The 19,061-nt window shown below is 38.7% G+C and overlaps 1 protein-coding gene across 1 annotated transcript in view; it reads right to left on the bottom strand.

Annotated features, from left to right (window-relative positions):
- Positions 1–18,372, bottom strand: part of fndc4a (fibronectin type III domain containing 4a) — a 36,546-nt gene extending 18,174 nt beyond the window's left edge. The window contains exon 1 of the mRNA XM_046836463.1: positions 17,839–18,372. Coding sequence (XP_046692419.1) covers positions 17,839–17,914 — 76 coding nt within the window. The 5' untranslated portion in view covers positions 17,915–18,372. The remainder of the gene's footprint in view (positions 1–17,838) is intronic.
- Positions 18,373–19,061: the final 689 nt, after the last annotated feature.

Here is a 19,061-nt window from a genome sequence, read left to right as displayed (position 1 = left end):
CAGCAGATGGTGACTAAATGTGGAATGGGATATTCAAAAAGCACATTCAAATCTTTGTCAGGATAGTCATTCAACTCAGAGTCCGATTACACCGTGTGTGTGTGTATATATATATATATATATATATATATATATATATATATATATATATATATATATATATATTTTTTTTTTTTATTATTATTATTATTATTATTATTTATTAGTATTAGTGGATTTAGTATGTGCTTCCTAACAATTCTATATAAACTAAGACCTTCTATCAAAACTCATGTTATACCTAAGATTTGTTTTTTTATAGAATTTTATAAGTAATTAATTCAAGGGATTCAAACCTTCTTATGTTCTCAGGTTTTGTGCATGACCAGTCATTTCTCAAGACATATTATGTTGCTGTTCATGAGGTGGTTTATCATAAACCAAGGTTCCCAAGTGTAAGTGAGTGGGGTTCTTTTTTCCCCTCTAATCTTATTTGAAGTGTGCATGCCTTGGAAATAAAGTTAAGGATTAAATGTAATCCAGCATATCCATAATAAAGTTGAAAAATCTATATTTGGACAGTCACTGCTTATCCAATTGTGTCTGAACAAGAAAATATATGCGAGCCATGAGGAATACTTGTTCCAACACTGCATTGTGGTTGAATTGCATTCTGTGATTTTTATTGAATTTTGGACACTGTGTCCCATGTCCCGATTCGTGTTTGCTCTTTATTTCCAGCTTCACGACTGGGTACTCTATCATGATTTAGCAGGCAATTGACAATCTAATTAGTCTCACAAAAGACAAACTCCTAGGCAGGGGAGCACATAGTGACAGATTCAATTCCAGGAAGCATTCCTCTAATTCTGAGGCCAGAAAATAGAAAGTAGGTGAACACAGAAATGGCTTTTGAACCAAGCCTTTTAGCAATGAGATTTTTTCGGCAGCTCCCCCGAACCGCACACTAATTGTCTTTACATGTTTACATGTAGAGGATTGAAACAAGAGTTGCTTTCTGGTTCTTTTCCCAGTCCTGATGTGCAAGCACTTTAATTATGTAACACCTTTATGCAAATTTTCCTTTTGAACTGTTATTTTTAGGTGTTCAAATCACACAAAGAAGAACATATCAGAGGGCAAACAAGAAATGGTTCCAAAATCAAATGTTTCATCTGTAACTGTAACTGTAGTTTCATCTCTGCAAATAACACAGCCAGCACAATCAGGGCCCAATAATTGCACCATTGGAGGTCCAGTAAATATTGACAGTGTTAATAATTCTTTTTGGTCCATGATTATTGTCAGAGAGCCACCAGTCACACCTCCCTTCAACACTCAACACTCTTGTTTAGCTGCTCCCTCCTACTAATCACCAACACCTACACCTGTCCTCCATTTACCCGTCCCCTTTATAAGGCCCCTCTTCCCCTTCACTTAGGGTCAGATCTACAGGTTACAACCATAGATCATACGGACTACCTACTGCTCTTGTCCCTTGACCTGGCTACGCTTCAGGTCAAGCACCCCGTTAAGTTTGCCATTGGCTACAGTTTTATCTTCTGTTTTCTTGTGTTTGCATGTTTAGACTAATAAATGACAATCTGTTATACTCCCGGTTTCTGAAGCCTGGCCTATCCGTGACAGAAGATCGGACCCTAAAAACCTACCTTGATGGATCCCCAACCAGCTTCAATCATGGATCCATTCAAGATACTTGTCGGCACTCTCTTGGAGGCGTTTGCACCGGCTCCAGCACACACTAGTGTGGCTGCACCGCTCCCCTCCTACAGTCCAATGGCAGTTCCGGCTTCCTACTCCGGCAAAGCGACCGAGTGCAGCAGCTTCCTTTGACAAGTCAGTCTCTACGTCGAGATGCAACCTGCCAGATTCCCCACTGAACGATCCAAGGTCGCGTTCCTAATCTCGCTACTAACCGGGAAGGCTCTGTCATTGGCGAGCACGTTGTGGAACTCCAATTGGGACATCATCAGTGCGTACTCCCGTTTCACCAGGCACTTCACTGAGGTGTTTGGTGTTGCCACGAGGCCACTCAAAACGGCCGACCACCACTACACCCTCCACCTCCAAAGGCCCTGGACTGGACTGCCGACGTCTGCTGGGGTTAGAGTACCTTATGCTCAGGGTATCCTGATTTTTACCAGGAACTCGGGTTCCAGTTTGGCTATCCCTGCAGCCTACCAAATCCCCAGTCCCCAAGCACCCATGAGTACATCGCCCAGTCTCAAAGCCCCACTGGGGGCATCGCCTAGCCGTTGTTCCTTGCTGGGGGTGCCGCTCAGTTCTTGAGTCCTACTGGGGGTGTTGCTCCGCTTGGGTTTCTCACTGGGGCCGCCACTCCACTTCTGAGCCCCGATGAGGGCGTCGCACCTCTCCCAAGCCCCGACGAGACCGTCGCACCACCGTCGGGCACCGCCGAGGGTGCCGCTACTCGGAAACAAGACCAATAATACAGAATGCTTTGCTGTTGTGGTCAATAAATCACTACTACTAGAATGTATGTATGAATCAGAACCCCGTGCATGTAAATTATGTTACATGCTATGCCACAACCTCTGACACACCTTGGTCATAAAAAAGCTTCCAACATTGCTAACACAAAACTCCAAGCAGGCAGAGTGTGTCAGGGTTGTAAGACATTTTTCAATTGAATAAGCATCTCAGCAACCCTTGTACAGAGGAAGCCCTAAAAAGGACTTATTAACAGGCAAAATTAATTAAAATGAAAGGTTTTCTTAATGGCAATCAAGCACAGTTCTGAGAAATAAAATGGGAAGGTGCTCTTACATGCTGAGCCACCAGGCAGAGCTAGCAGATTGTGTGGCTGGTACACTAATAAACAGAGGTCAAGGAACAGAATTAAGTAAAGAGAATACAAGGAAAATCTCCCACTGGCATCAGATCCAAAAACCTCCTGGGAAGAAGCAAATACTTTACTGTACTGATGGCACTGAAATAAAATAAGCACTAACAAGAAGCAGATGTATCTGGAAAAGTGATAAATCAAAGGAGAAAGAAAATAAAGAGGTGTCAGTAAACAGTTGTGGGCAGCTCATAAATTAGAGGGAAAATATAGAGAGCAAGACAGCCAGTTTCTAAATACACCTACTGATCCTGACTCAAAAAAAAAATGTTTTAAACATAGATTTAAAGCAGAGGATATAACATTTATCGGACTCATTTAAACAGAAAACTCTGTGACTGAGTGCTTCACCCACACACTTAAACAGTGAAATCTCTAATAAAATGCATGATGGTAGGTGGCCTGTAGAACAACACTTGCACTTAATGCAAGAGCCTTTTCCCCCTATGAATGCACTAAAGAAACTAATTAGCAGAATGATATTCTGGCATGGCTACAGATTAAAAAGTGTAAAGCTAACAGTAAAAAGTAAGAATTTCAAAAGACCTGGACAAAAGTAACCATTGATAACCTTGTGTGAACTTGTGAAAGAGTCCTGTATTATAGTGGATTTGCAACCAAGTATTAAAAATAAAAAAAATCATTTATGTTAATGTTTGTTTGTCCGCTTTTGGTTATTAGGCATGTCCAAATTGCCAAGTCTTAAAGATTTTCTTTTTTTTTTTTTTTTTATGTCAAGTACAAATAAATGTGTGTTTGTGCTAATACCACACACACACACACGCACACACACACACACACACACACACACACACTTTGTACTTCATTTTCTGCACTACACATGTTTGGAGCGAGACCATAGGGCTAAGAGCAGTATTGGGGACAGAGCCTAAAGGGGAAACAACAACCAACTGGAACACAAATATTCCTATATAGCTGTATTGTTGAGTACACTGTGTCTTTAGACACAGAAAAATGCTATTGACAGATTTTAACACCTTTATACATAAAAGATGTGGATTTTATTAGAAATTTTTTTTTTTTTTATTTACATTTACCTAGTCAGTTTTCTATTTATGAATTAAAATGTTTTTGATTGCATATTAGCGGTAATTAATCCCTCCTTAACATTTTTTCTAAAGGTTTTAAACAGATAAGTGATTATTAATCTGTAATAGACTAAAGAAAACTCTTTAAATAAATTGGTCAAAGTGGTAAAATTACGATTTCAGGCTTTTGTGAACTGACAAAATAGTTTACAGAATAAACCAAATGTTAGGGCATACAGCATATCACCGAATACTGCAGTTTTTATAATAGGCATCTCAAAGTCAATAGAACTTTAGGAAGTAGCTTTTGCTAAAGGATGTCATTTTGTTTATCAATGGATAATGAAGTTTGATGCTGGACAATGGTCAATATATAGTGGAACAATTAGATTTTTCTGCATCTATGACCTCGACCCCACTGAACGCTTTGGGATGAATTGCAATGCTGCCCACATTACTGACTTCAACGATGCTCCTGTGGCTGAATGAGCACAAATCCTCACAACCTCTGTCCAAGATTCCCAGGAGAGTGGCACTTATAATAACTGCAAATGGGAGAAATTTGGCAAAAAAATTAGTGTGATGCTCATGTGTCCATAAGTTATTGTCCACATATTGTACTTTGTTTTCTGTATTTTAAGCAAGCATAAATGTTTATATTTTGGCTGCTTTTGACTCTAATCATGAAATTGTCATCTGCCTGCAAAGATCATGTTAAAAAAGAAGCCAATATAACAAACACACTGACAGTCAGTTGGTCCAAAGACAACAGAATGTGTGTTTCTCACACAACGCTGCTCTGGATATGATCACCTTTTTGGAAAATTACTTGCTAAAACATTGAAAAGCTTTTACACACCCTGTGTGTAGAAAATAGAAAGAATATAAAATAAAAAGACAATATTTACACACATTAGGCAGAATCAGAGCTCTGCAGGCACAGACTATTCTCAAGCAATCAAAGCAGGCTTTGTAAAGAGATAAAACCACAATCCTTTTTAGGCCGAGCTACTACTATTCAGTGGGTTACAATTCTAACAAATTAAATATTTTTTTCCACCTAATTGCTATATATTTGGTGACTTGCTATATATATATATATATATATATATATATATATATATATATATATATATATATATATATATATATATATACAGAGGTGGGAAGTAACGAAGTACAAATACTTCGTTACTGTACTTAAGTAGATTTTTTCGGTATCAGTACTTTACTCCACTATTTATTTTTCAGACAACTTTTTACTTTTACTCATTACATTTTTACACAAATTGGCTGTCAAAATTAAAATTATTTTAAACGGCACAAAATTTTTCCTTTCTTTACTTAGATATAAAATAAATAAATTAACCCCAGATAAAAATATTTTTAATCAGTAAACTTTTGTTTTATTTCTGAGTCTCAAATCAAACACCAAAATCCGCCATGATTCTCACAATTAACCCTCTGGGTGGCGTTTTGTGGGTTTTTCCCTCATAATGGCGAGACAAACTTAAATTACTGTCTTTATTGATCGTACAGATAAAAAACAATACATCATTTAAATCTGTAAAATGTCTATACTTTTATATGTATATATAAGCTTCCTGACTTGACTTGAAGAGGTTTATTTTCTCCGGTATCACCTCATTAATTGTCCGTGTGGAAACATAGCAAAGGCTCTAAATGATGTCCACACGTCTCTGCACTGATATAGCCTTTATATTTAATCACTGTACATATGCTTACATATATATCACATGCTGTACATATGATACATGTTTAACACCTCCAAGCTGCCAGTTTTGGGCACCTGAGCAAACCCTAGAGTCGCTCGGGATAAACACTTCCAACAGGAAGTGGCTATATCTCGCTATCTTTGTCTCTCTATTTTCTCTATCTAATTGTCTCTGTGTCTCTTTTAGTAAATGTCTCTGTCTCACTGTATATGTCTCTCTCTTGCTGTCTCTCTATTTGTTTCTCACTCTTTCTAAAGCTGTGTCTGTGTCTCTTTGTCTTTGTCTCTGTCTTTCCTGCTTATTTACATGTCTAACAAAGTTTTGAGTTTTGAAGTAATGCCATTAGTGATCTATGATGAAAGACTTCCCTGGTTCGATTCTTACCTCTAGTTTTATATTGAACATTATAAGAAGTTTTAACAGAACAATGAAAGATCATTAAAATTGGTTGCTGGCAAATCATGGTATATCAGTGGTGCAGTTGTTGGAGATGTGGTTCTTGTACCTGAGTCACTTCTCATAGACTTTGAGTTAGAAGACTTTTGAGAGAATTTACAGGAAGGAGAAGTTTTGAACCTCTACCATCATGATCTAAGAGAAAACACTGGTCTCCTAACTATAGAAAAGCCAAGAGTCCAATAAGCAAAAGTTTGTTTGCCTCTCCTGTGTTGGTGTAATGGTCAGTGAAGTGGTCACTGCTATCTGACTCACCCGGTTCGATTCCTACCCCTTAGATTTCCTTTAAATTGTTAAAAAAGTTTTTAAAAAGAACCAGAAAAGGTCCTAAAAATCAGGTTCTTGCAGGAGATCCTGTGGCTCAATTGGAAGAGCTTTACCTCTGGGTTGAGAGGTTGCCGGTTCAAACCCCGGCCAGGGCTCAAAGTTAAGAGTGTGGAAGGTTCCGTTGGCTGTAGTAAGGAAGGTGTCAGAAATGGCTGCGTGGAAGGTTGGATGTGGTTTCGGAGGGCATATCCTGAAGCAGGGGGGCAATATCCGGGCATCTGCCCCCCCGGTGTCTGAGTAGCTGAAAACAGGGGGTTATGAAGCAAAAACGTTCAAAAAAGTATCGACTTAGTTTTGCATATATAGGGAAAAATTCTGCCAAAAACCTATCACCCTCACTTTTTCTGAGGCTGTGAAGCAGCAGGTCTTCACAGCCTTTGTTTACTGTCAACTACCTCATTGCTTACCAGACACTACTTTCCACACAGCTTACCCAGTGTGGGGACAAGCCAGATTCAAACCAGCAACCTCTGAGCTCAGAGGCAAGGCTTTTACCACAAAGCCATCAAGTCCCACAACACACAATCTTTTTTTGGGGGGTTTATCGTTTGTTTCACGCTTTAAAGCAAAAAATTTAGACCAGACAGAAACACAGAAAGTAGGATTCGAACCCTGAACCCCACCAACAGCAAAATACCAGTCTTAACCCACTGAACCATCTGGAAGGACCGGCTGCAATGATTGTTTAGAGCAGGTCTATCTTTTCTTTCAAACCATCAACACAAGAATATAATTCTAAAGACAGACATAGGAAGCAAACCCATGACGTGACTAGCCGGATTCGAACCCTGATTCACACCATTAGCAAGGCACCAGCATTAACCCACTGAACTATCAGGAAGGACAAGCTGGGGAGCTTGTTTAGAGCAGGTCTATCTTTCTTTTTAACCCATCAAAACAAGAATATGAAGATGTAGGAATCAGGAATTTAACCTACCTCATGACTAGCAGACAAAAAGCCAGGTTTGAACCCTGACCACCAACATTAGCAAAGTACCAGCCTTAACCCACTAAGCCATCAGAAAAAAACAGGATGGGAAGCTTGATTAGAGCAGGTCTATCATTCTTTTCAAATCATCAACACAAGAATTTAACGGTAAAGAAAGATGTAGGAAGCGAATACAGATGTAAGTAGCACAAGTTGAACCCACATTGTAAATAACAGGAAGAAAGCAGGATTCGAACCATGATCCCCACCACCAGCGAGATACCAACCTTAACCCGTTGAACCATTGGTGAGGACAGGCTAAGAAGCTTATTTAGAGCAGGTCTATCTTTCTTTTCAACCCATTAAAAACAAAAATATATCCTGATCGTGACTGGCAGACAGAAAGCAGGATTTGAACCCTGAACCCCACCAAAAGCAAGAAACCTGATTTAACCCACTGAACCATCAGGGAAGACAGGCCAGAAAGGTTGTTTAGAGCAGGTCTATCTACCTTTAAACCATCAACACAAAAATATAAAGCTAAAGAAAGATTTAGGAAGCAGGAACATAACCTACATTGCAACTAACAGGCAGAAAGCAGGATTCAAACCCTGATCCTCCCCATCAGCGAGGCACCAGCCTTAACCCACTCAACCATGGAAGAGATCAGACTTGAAGCATGTTTAGATGAGGCGCAAGCCTTAAACCACTGAGCGACCACTGCTGAAAAGCATGTGTGCTTTTTGGAGGGTTCACACTTTGTTTCATGCCAGCGCAGTAAGAAAGAAGGCATGTAGGACTGGCTTTACCTTATCACCAGCGTGGACTATATTAAGGACCATGTTCAGGCACAAGCCTTAACCCACTGAGCTACCACAGAAGTGCCTTTTATTTGGTGGAGTCATCTTTCATTAAAGACCAGGAAATCAAGATCAAGATCAATCCAACACAGAAAGGACAGAATTGAAATGTTTTCAGAGGGGACAAGGTCGAAAAGTTTTATTTACTAACACAGCAACCAGCTCGACCAGGAATCAAACTCTCAAACTCATCCTTGTGGGGATACTGTGGGGATTAACCCACTAGGCTATCACATCTATCTATCTATCTATCTATCTATCTATCTATCTATCTATCTATCTATCTATCTATCTATCTATCTATCTATCTATCTATCTATCTATCTATCTATCTATCTATCTATGATATGAGGTCCAGTTAACAGTTAAAACAGGTAGCAGTAATAACTACTTTTTACTTAAGTACATGTCAGAGCCAAGACTTCTTTACTCTCACTTAAGTAAAAAAGTTTAATCGGTAATTCAACTTTTACCTGAGTATTTTAAAACATGAGTATCTGTACTTCTACTTAAGTAAAGGATGTGTGTCCTTTTGCCACCTCTGTATATATATATGTGTGTAAATATTGTCTTTTTATTTTATATTCTTTCTATTTTTACACACAGAGTGTGTAAGAGCTTTTCAAAGTTTTAGCAAGTAATTTTCCAAAAAGGTGATCATATCCAGAGCAGCGTTGTGTATGTATATATATATATATATATATACATATATATATATATATATATATATATATATATATATATATATATATATATATATATATATATATATGTCAGGGAACCACCGCCCACGCCTTCACTCAGCACACAGCACGCTCGCAGCACCTCACCTTCGTACTATTCATCTACACTTGTCTCCCATCATCTTGCACCTACTTAAGGGCCACACTCACTTAAACACGTCTTCCGTTCTACAGTACACTCTGAAGAGATAACTAACACTCAGATCTCTCCACTCCCATATCCACACCCTCTGGTCCCAGCCTCCCTGGAAGACCAACAAGGCCCGGGTATCTTTACCAAGCTGGATCTATGAAGTGCCTACAACCTTGTGCGCATCTGCCGAAGAGACGCGTGGAAGACCGCCTTCATAACCCTCGATGGACACTATGAGTATCGCGTCATGCCCAGCAGTTTTCCATACATTTATGAATGAGGTGTTCAGAACTTTCCTTCACCAATTTGTAATCGTCTACATTGATGACATCCTCATTTTTTCCCGTACCCTGCAGGAACACCAAGGCTCAGCATCGCTTTTATCTCAATTCAGATGGATGAGGGAAAGGTGAAGGTGTTACGGGACTGACCACGTCCAGACTCCGTGAAGGAACTCCAATGCTTCCTGGGCTTTGCTAACTTCTACCGCCGATTCATCCAGGGTTTCAGCCTGGTCATCCCTCCACTCACCTCCCTACTAAGGGTGAACACCAAGGCGATCACGTGGACCACCGAGGCGGACAAGGTTCTGCGTTGCTCCCCTCCTACAGATCCCCAACTCCCATTCGTAGTGGAGGTAGATGCTTCCTCCACTAGCGTAGGGGCCACCTTGTCCCAACAGTCTGGAGAGCCTTCAAGGCTTCGACCCTGCACCTTCTTTTCAAAAAGCTGTCTCCGGCTGAGCAGAACTACGACATTGGGAACCGGGAACTCATCGCCATCAAACTAGCGCTGGAGGAGTGGGGACACTGGTTCGAAGAAGCAATGCATCCTTTCACAGTCTTTACCGACCATAAGAACCTAAAATACCTTTACGAGGCCAAGAGATTAAACCCCAGATAAGCAAGATGGGCACTGTTCCTTACCCGGTTCAACTACACCATCACTTACCGGCTAGGTTCAAAGAACGGCAAGGCAGATGCTCTGTCCCAGATCTATGGCCCTGAAGAGCCCAATGACCCGGAGCCCATCATTCCCCCTAAACTCTTCCTATGCACCATCGTCTGGGATCTGAAGGAGGAAATCCCCGCGTCTACTCTGGAAGAACTGGTCCCAGTGGGATGCTAGGAGGGTAGGACGTAAGTCCTGAGACATGTCGACAAGCCTTGCTAAAGTCGATGTACGAAGCTCCCAGTCCAGGCCAACAAGGAATAAGAGACAAACACTTCACCTAGCCCACGCTCGTTACTGGTGGCCTGGAATGAGCGAGTCGGTTGCTCGGTGGTTGTACCATCTGCGCCATGTCAAAGATCCCCCGACATGTACCTGTAGGGAAGCTGGTCCCTCTGCCGATCTCGCAGCGGCCCTGGTCACATCTAGGGATCGATTTTGTCACAGATCTGCCTCGGTCGGTAGTTAAACCTTGTTTTACTACTTTGGTTTCCACCTGCTTGAATCCAGCCTGACAATATATATATTGGCTTTGCAAAATGACCTACATTTCTTCCAGCATCAATCAATCTGAGAAAAGTGATTTTTATTATTTTCTAATATCAATTTTGCTGGGACGTTGTAGGTATCGGTTTAAAAACATGGTATGGTGGAAGGGTATAAATTGGAAAGGACCATGCTGAATAATCATATTATTTATGCCTCCATTTAAATGTGAGATTATGTCAATTATTGTAAATGGACCTCACCCCTAAAAACTGTTTTGGGCAGATCATGACAGAAAGTTTCATAAAAACTTATAATATTATTTTCCATGTGCAACATATGATACAGTACAACTTAAATACTTTTATTCCTCCTATGATTTTTATTATTTTTTAAACCCTGCATCATTTTTGGATTAGTTTCTACATGTGATTTCTTCAGAATGCTTGAATCTTTTTCTATATATTATATATTTTAAATTTTAATATTGCCTTTAAAAAAACAATGAAACGGTGGAATTTAAGTTCATTCACTAATCTTTAGTACGCCCTTTATCATGGTCAGCATCATGGTGGATCAGGAGGGGTACACTCTCTGGAATGCCAGTCCATTGATAATCATGCATGCTCCCAGACTAATTGAAGTGATTTACAGTAACCTGTCGATTACTTTCTGGTGGGTGGATCAGGAGATCATCCCAGGAGATCAGTAGTACCTAAAAAAATACACAATCCAGCCACAGACGTCTGACTTTGTCAGCAATGCCACTGTCAGTCACTGCGATTACATTTCACTCGTCCTGTTGTTTAATGTAAATGATTTTACATTTTTGTTTCTGAATTGCACTGTTGCTGCATGATAATTACGCAAAAAAGAATGTGTCCAGTTGTTCCTAACTGGTTGGAGAATGCATGAGTACTTGATTTTTACATGTAAAATTACATATAATGTTATTACACAATTATATGCTTCACCTTCTCCCTAAAGTTTACCTACTAAAAAATTTTAGCATTAGGCTTATTTAGTTTAGTGCAGTATGCAAATAAAATGCCATAGGCTTTCAAGCTAAATTTTAACTTTTGCTATATTGTTGTCTGCCCATTTGAGAGTTTGTAGCTTGTATATTTTGGTTAAATAAGTATAACCAACAATTTAACTCACATGATGAAATGATCAACTTTTAAACTTGTTGAAGTTGTTATGTGAACATGAACACAACACCAACTTTGTATTCCTCTCAGCAGTGGAATTAAAAGGATTAGAAGGATCATTGACAGAGTTTCTGTCTTTTATGAAACCTGTTTGATCTGGTTTTACTGAAGATGGGCACTGAGATGTAGCTCAGTGATTAAACTGCTAGGTTACTGAAGGGCAGGGGTTCAAGCCCGGTATCGCCAAGTTGCCACTCTTGGGCCCATGAGCAAGGCCCTTAGCCCTCTGTGCTCCAGGGGCGCTGTATCCTGACTGACCCTGTTCTCTGACCCCAGCTTCCGAGCAAGCTGGGATATGTATAGAAATTATTTCACTGTGCTGTGATGTATATGTGGCAAATAAAAGCTATTCATCTGGCAACTGTATTTCACCTGGGTTTCTAGATTTCATGTGGTATTAATGCAGCAGTAATGCATTTGTCCTGAATTGGTTATTGGTAAAAAAAAAATATATTTTTTTAATTTTACTATTACTCCTGTTTTCTATAAACTAACCATCCACTTGCTTTTCTCACTGAATTTAATGCAGACCTAAAATTCTGCCCTTTTTGTATCATTAGCTTTCATGGGATTAGTCTTTCAAATTATTTCTGCCACTTTTAAGCCAAAAATCTAGCTCCTTTATGTTTTAATACAATTGAAAAATTGAACATTTACTGTAAGGAAAATATTATATTTAGAATAATAAAAAAAATACAGTGTAAGTCATTAATTCACCAACATCCAGATTGTAATATTATCAGTAATCAATAAATGAAAGCCTATGTAAGGCATACAATATTACTACAAATCTATTAAAATTAAGTTTTCGAACAGTGTCTGCAGGGTTGTGAACATATCTGTAAAATTTGATATCCTTCAATGTTTTTACTTGAGGTGCTGTTCCTTTCACCAGCTGTGCTACATTGAATTAAAGTACTGCTTTCCTGTTTATTTCTATCCTGCTGCCTACAGTAGTCTTTGTGAGTCAAAGGTGACATGGTTAGTCTAAATAGCATGAATACATGCACTTATACCAATAGATGCTCTGACTCACTGGCTTTATGGGCGCCAAGTACTTCATCTTCCTGTTTTTTTCAGATAAAGTGAAAATCAGATATGAATAAATATGCTGCACATGCACATTCTCCATGTGGAGTCTGCCAACCTCATTCTGAAACATCTTTACTTCTATAGATCTTTGCAGGCAATATCTATAAATAAAGTAACAAACCTCTGCACTTTATCTTTTTTTAATTAACAAAAAATAGACTAAACCTTATAATCTAATATTATGTAAATGCTCTGGAGAAGAGACACTGATTGAACGATCTGGCTCAGCTCCCTGAGTAACCAAATACAAAGCCACAAAGAGCAGTTGTCATATTAATGCTGGATAACTGTGACAACAGAAGCTCTGCAGGTCACATGAATGCCACCATCTGTTTTAATGAGGTTTTGCATGCACAGCATGTGCATGTGAGTGTTTGAAGGGTTACAGTAAGTGCATGCAAACTTGGTGATAGCTACATGTACATCAGTCTATTATTAATTAAGCAAAAAGCGAGAAGATTTCATTGACCGCTATTGCAAACAAACCTTCACTATTAAGAATTAAAGCACAGAACAAACATATATGTGTTCGAAGGTTGCCACCTCTGATCTGGCATATTAGTACTTTAAATATATGCAATCACCAGACATGCTTATTTACTGTATGTTTTTCTATGACTTGCTTAATTGTAAAGTGTTGGGGTACTATAGCACTGACCAAAAACTTGTAAAACCCCAGGATCACCAACCTGCCACTGTTGGGACTTTAAACAAGGCCCCTAATCGCTCAACTATTTGGTTGTGTTAGTTATAAAAAATACTTTGGATAAACATGCCAAATAGATTAAACTGCTAATGTCACAAAGCAAGATGTCACAAGATGTCTTTGCTTGTTTGTTTGTTTAATCTACAGCGTGGGTGAAAAGTAACTAGGCATTACAAATTGGTAGTAAAATCCATATTTCTCATACAAATTTATTGAAACAAATTGTACATGTACTGTATTACATAGGAAAATAAAGTCAAATCTTTAAATTTCAACGTAGGCACTGGTGGAGTCAACAAGTTTCCTCCAATGGCCGGGAACGGAATGTACAGTCTTCTGAAGGAAGTCATTTGGGATATTGCTGGGAACCTCCTGAATCCATTCTGTGCCTCCAAGTCCTAAAGTGTGCGAAGCTTTGTCTTTCACACCTCCTCCTTTGCGTAGCCCCACAGGAAAAAAAATTACATTGAGTGAGATCTAGACTTCTTGGAGGCCATTCATGAGGTCTAAATCGTCCCAGCCAAATGGGTGGTGCACCATCCTGCATGAAAATAAGTTCTACAGCCATTAAATATTGCACAGTTACTTTTCACCCACCCTGAATATGATCATTGTTATTCAGACACCTGAATACTGAACACTCTCTTCCATGGCAATTATTACTAAGTTTTACACTTTTGCTGCTAAAACAGGCTCCACTCTTCTGGGAAGACTTTTAGGATTAATGTCCATTTAGCCACAAGAGTGCACTGATGTAAGGCTGGAATTCCAATTTATAACTGAAGTGTTCAACAAGTTTGAGGTCAGTGCTCTTCGAAGGCCACTCAAGTCTTTCCATACCAACCTTGGAAAACAGGATGGCTTTGTGCAAAAAAATAAAATAAAATAAAAACAAGAACAACTCCTATGTAATCAGGTGCTTCCAATTTTGTTGTGGGTGGGTGATCAGGTGTCCATGTACTTTTAGAAATACAGTGTTGTGTATGTGCAGTTTTAGTGATCCATCTACTGTATGTAACTTGGATGAATGTGCACTAAGCGAAGTAAATTTGATACCCATGTAGAAACGTAATGTTCTCTAAGTAATAGTAAGTGTTTATTGGTGCCTTGCCACAAGCAGAAAATAAACTACGTGAATGGATGGCAATAAACTCCTGCTGATGTAGGAAACGATTATTTGGACTATAAAGCACAGGTGTTATAGCTGTCCTGTTAAAAGCTGGCTGAATGAGTAGCAAGGACAAGCATTTTTTTTTTTAGGATGAAAAAAGCGGGTGCTGACCAGATTTGGAATTTTGATTTGTTGTAAAGATCTGTTTGCTGTTTCAGAATAAATGGTGTACGCTTAATTTGGAGTGGTAAATGGGTAAAAATCAATTTGCAATATCACCAGCATTATTCCTCTATCTACATCCCATTTCGCCATGTAAGTCAGGTGTACTTGTTTCTATTATGTAACATGCCGTCAAGGCATCACAGGTTGTCCAGGGTAAGATGCTAAGTGTACAGTATATAAAAGCAAAAAGCCACATGGGGCACAGACATGCTCTCAGGCTGAATCACAGTTTATGCTGGTTGCTCACATTAGCAGCTTTTGAGAAAACATTCTGAGTGCACAGGCAGTCATGTTCCCAGAGCTATCTTAAAAAAGCACTGAATACATGCAGCAAATTTAGCCACCCGAATTGTACAAAAATACAGTATACACTTCCATATATATAAAATAAACAAAATAAAGAGAAAATGGTTTCATTAAAATCCATTTAGTTTGCGTAATGTATGCTTTACAGAGAAATTTTAATACAAAGGTTCATGTTCAACTATTTGATCTAAAACTAAATTCTGAGAACAATAAGAAATTAAATTGGATTTGAATGAATTAGAATCTTGAATATTTTGCCATTTTTATTAGAGGAAACTGCTTTGGCAAAGTCACTATGTTTATTTATATTTATGTTTATTTAAAATACCCAGATTTCTGTAACTCATATGCAAATAATGCAGATTAAAGAATGGGCACTTTGCGAAGAATAACAAATACTTAGGGTTTGCTACCAAACTAAAAAATAGAGATAAACCCTGATAAAGAGTAAAAATCAGTATTATTTTGTAGATTTTTTTAATTAATTCAATTCATTAATATTATAGTAAAATGAATTATTTTGATAAATATTGGCAGCTATATTTTTTTCCCTCTTTTTTATCACATTACCTGTGATATATAAATCATATAAATCATAGAAAAACTATTGTGCTATCATTTACTGTGATATTAATATGTGATCATATTGCCCTGTCCTAATGCACACTGTGAGAGCATTTTTGCCAAACACCTTCATGGATGCTAAATTCAGTTGAGCCACTGATGGAGACTATCTGACAGCAATGCAGAAAAGGATTAAAGATGCAGGGTCATTGTCACAATTGCCTTTGCTTGAAAATTGATACAATAGATGTTCAATCCTATCAGAGTTGTAAAAACCATAACAAAATAAAACCATGACTACCTACTCTATCAATATTCAACATGTCTTTGGCCAAGGACATTTTTTTTATGCAGACACAGAAAATAATATTTTTGCATATGGAGCTCTAATGTATATTGTATCTAATGTATCTAAGGCATTAATTGATTAATGATTAAGTTATTTGTTACCAGGATTTATCATATACACTGTTAACGAATAAACAAACTGAGCCTGGCCCTAAACATTCTCTTGAGCTATATAATTTAACAGTATTCTATATCAGCTGAATTATATTGTCCACAGTGTTTTGGGGTTTTATCATACATACTGTAAGTAGCACATGATAAAGTGTAAAATACCACAATGTACTACTGTCCACATAATTCCTTTACATGAATGGTGCTTTGTAAAATTGGTACTGTACTGTTTTCTCCCTTGTAACATTGCAGAGTGTGGTATGTTTATAATAGTTTATGACTACCTGATTTTAATCAGTGCCCGTAATCCTTTAGTCACCTATTTGCCGAGCTTGTCATCTCTTACAGCATTGATTTTGCTTCTGTCTGATGATAGAAGTAAGACTATGCACTGTAGTTTTTCTCATGTCCACTGTGCGTTTCAGACTAGCCAGTCTCAATGAGTGTGGTTCAAATGCTTATTTATAGTACTTGGCAAGCATATCGATATCTGTCAGCATCTTAGCGTGCACAGATGCCCATTTGTCAGGGCAGAGAATACCATTGTTGCAGCATCCACAATATTTGATCACTAAGGTTTCAAATTAAAGTATCGCTTTGTACAAGGATGTCTGCCAAATACAGTGCATGGACATGAGCAGGGCTGGGTTAACTCAAATATCCTGAACACATTCCCAATATACCTGTGCAAGGTTATTTGATTTACTGGTGGTTGATTATTATATTCTGACTAATCTTTATTTTGCTTCTCTCTGCAGCTTTTATCTTCACATACAGTAATAGAAAGACCTGCTACAGGTTTAGAACAAAATGCATTAACTGTGTGAATGAAACAGACCTGCAGACCGCACAATCCCAGATCCCTTACCCCTCACACTTTTCATGATATCACAAATTGCTTCCAGTTCGAAAAATTTGATCATTCTGACAAGGAACTGAGATCCAGATATACAGTTATGGCAGGGCAGTTATGATGCAAATCAGGTACCATTTTTTTGTAATTACTGCTGCCAAAAAGAAAAGTAAAATGTGTTCAAAAGGATTTATTTTTGTTTTGTTTCCAACTAACCTTGAAAAATTCCCCTGCTTTACTTTTATACTTGTGTGTGTTTATTCAGTCATTTATCTGATTGTCTAGTGCATCCTTTGTATTTGAGTTGGTAAATCCTATTCTGCCAGCGGTGAACTAAACTCACTTACAGCTGCAGCGCTAGTATTACTATTGCTTTTGCAAATGTCAGTCTTGACAGCTCGTTGCTATTAATACTCACCAATACAAGCTTTACACTGTCCTACAGTACCAAAAAATGACCCTGCTGTCCATTACAGGCATGCATACATACACACGCACACATATATATATATATATATATATATATATATATATATATATATATATATATATATGAATATGATTCATTGTTATAGCTTTTTTTTCAAGTCTCACAACAAGCCAGGATGTGAAACAATTCCATTCCAGCTGCGCCTCATTCTCGTTGTCTCAATGAAGCTGCAATCACGTGCATTTAAACAGCTGGATTTGTCGCCAGAACGCTAAAATACTGAAACGTGTTGCTGCAAACCTGCAAGCCAACATCTGGTTATAGAAAGCGAAGCTGACCGTTCACTTACTTGCTCCGACAAGAAACATGTCAGTGCCTAAAAGCAACAGTGCGACAGATTTGCACAGAAGGAAGAGGCGAGCCATATTTCAGCACGCTGCTTCTGCTTTCTTCCTGTGGACAAATCTCCGACTCGAAACAGCTGCAGGCTTCAGCGCTTCTTCATCCGCTCCATGTTCACTGAACACTGGCCGCAATTCAATTCGTTTAAAGCAAGTCCGTCAACTTTACCGATTTCTCCAACAAGATCATGCTCTCTCTCACACATACACACTCTCTCTCTCTCTCGCGCGCACACACACACACACACACGCTCTTGAGCTCCAGATGACGTCCATGTCGCGCTATGTCAGGTGTCTTGACTCATTTTCTTCATCTCCGGCAGCTGGATGACATCTGCTGCTTTAGGGAGGAAAAAAAAGTCACCTCACGTATGGGTCGTCCCTGGTTTTCTTTATACATCCGACAACAAGTAGGATGAAGATCTCAGAGTTTGTGTGCGCTTCATTCTCCTGATGGAGAGCGCGGTAGATGTGTAAAGGAGCAGAGGACCTGTGAAGGCAATGCTAACGTTAACTCTTCACCCACTCACGCGCTTCGGTTCAGGGGTGGAGGGAAAACCTGTCTTTATTCGTTAATGCATGCTGCTGGAGTCTGTAAGATTTCAGTGCTTTCAGTTGCACGGGACACAAAGCCAACATTCGGTTCACCCCCCAGTCTTCATGTTATTATTAGGTTAGGAATTCCTGCATCAGGGCATGACACTATCACATCTAACGTATGAGGACAATAAAAAGGATCTCTCAAATACAGGGCACAGTTGAATTAAAAAGGACACACACACACACACACACACACACACACACAAAATCTGCTTGCCATATGTGCATGCATGCACGCATGCATCAATGAATAAATAAATGGACCTAGCACCAACTTGCAAAATATTAAGCTTTTTTTTTTTTTCCCTCACAGAAAATGAGCATTAACAATTGAACAACTGCACTCCTGAGACCTTTTGCTGCAGTGACATGTTTAAAGCTAAAAACAGAAACATTTTCTTATATACAGTAGGGGTGTACACAAAGGGGAAAGAAATTCACAATATACCTTAAAATGTCTGGTTGTTTTGATGCCATGGTCACCACCTTAAATTAAAGTAATTTAAGCATTTGTTTATTTCTGGCTAGGTTTTAAATTTTTTTTTTTTGGACATGGACAGTTCTTTTTTGC

Source organism: Silurus meridionalis, chromosome 23 (genome assembly GCF_014805685.1).
Source record: "Silurus meridionalis isolate SWU-2019-XX chromosome 23, ASM1480568v1, whole genome shotgun sequence".
Taxonomy (NCBI): domain Eukaryota; kingdom Metazoa; phylum Chordata; class Actinopteri; order Siluriformes; family Siluridae; genus Silurus; species Silurus meridionalis.
This window is presented reverse-complemented; position numbering and strand designations above follow the sequence as displayed.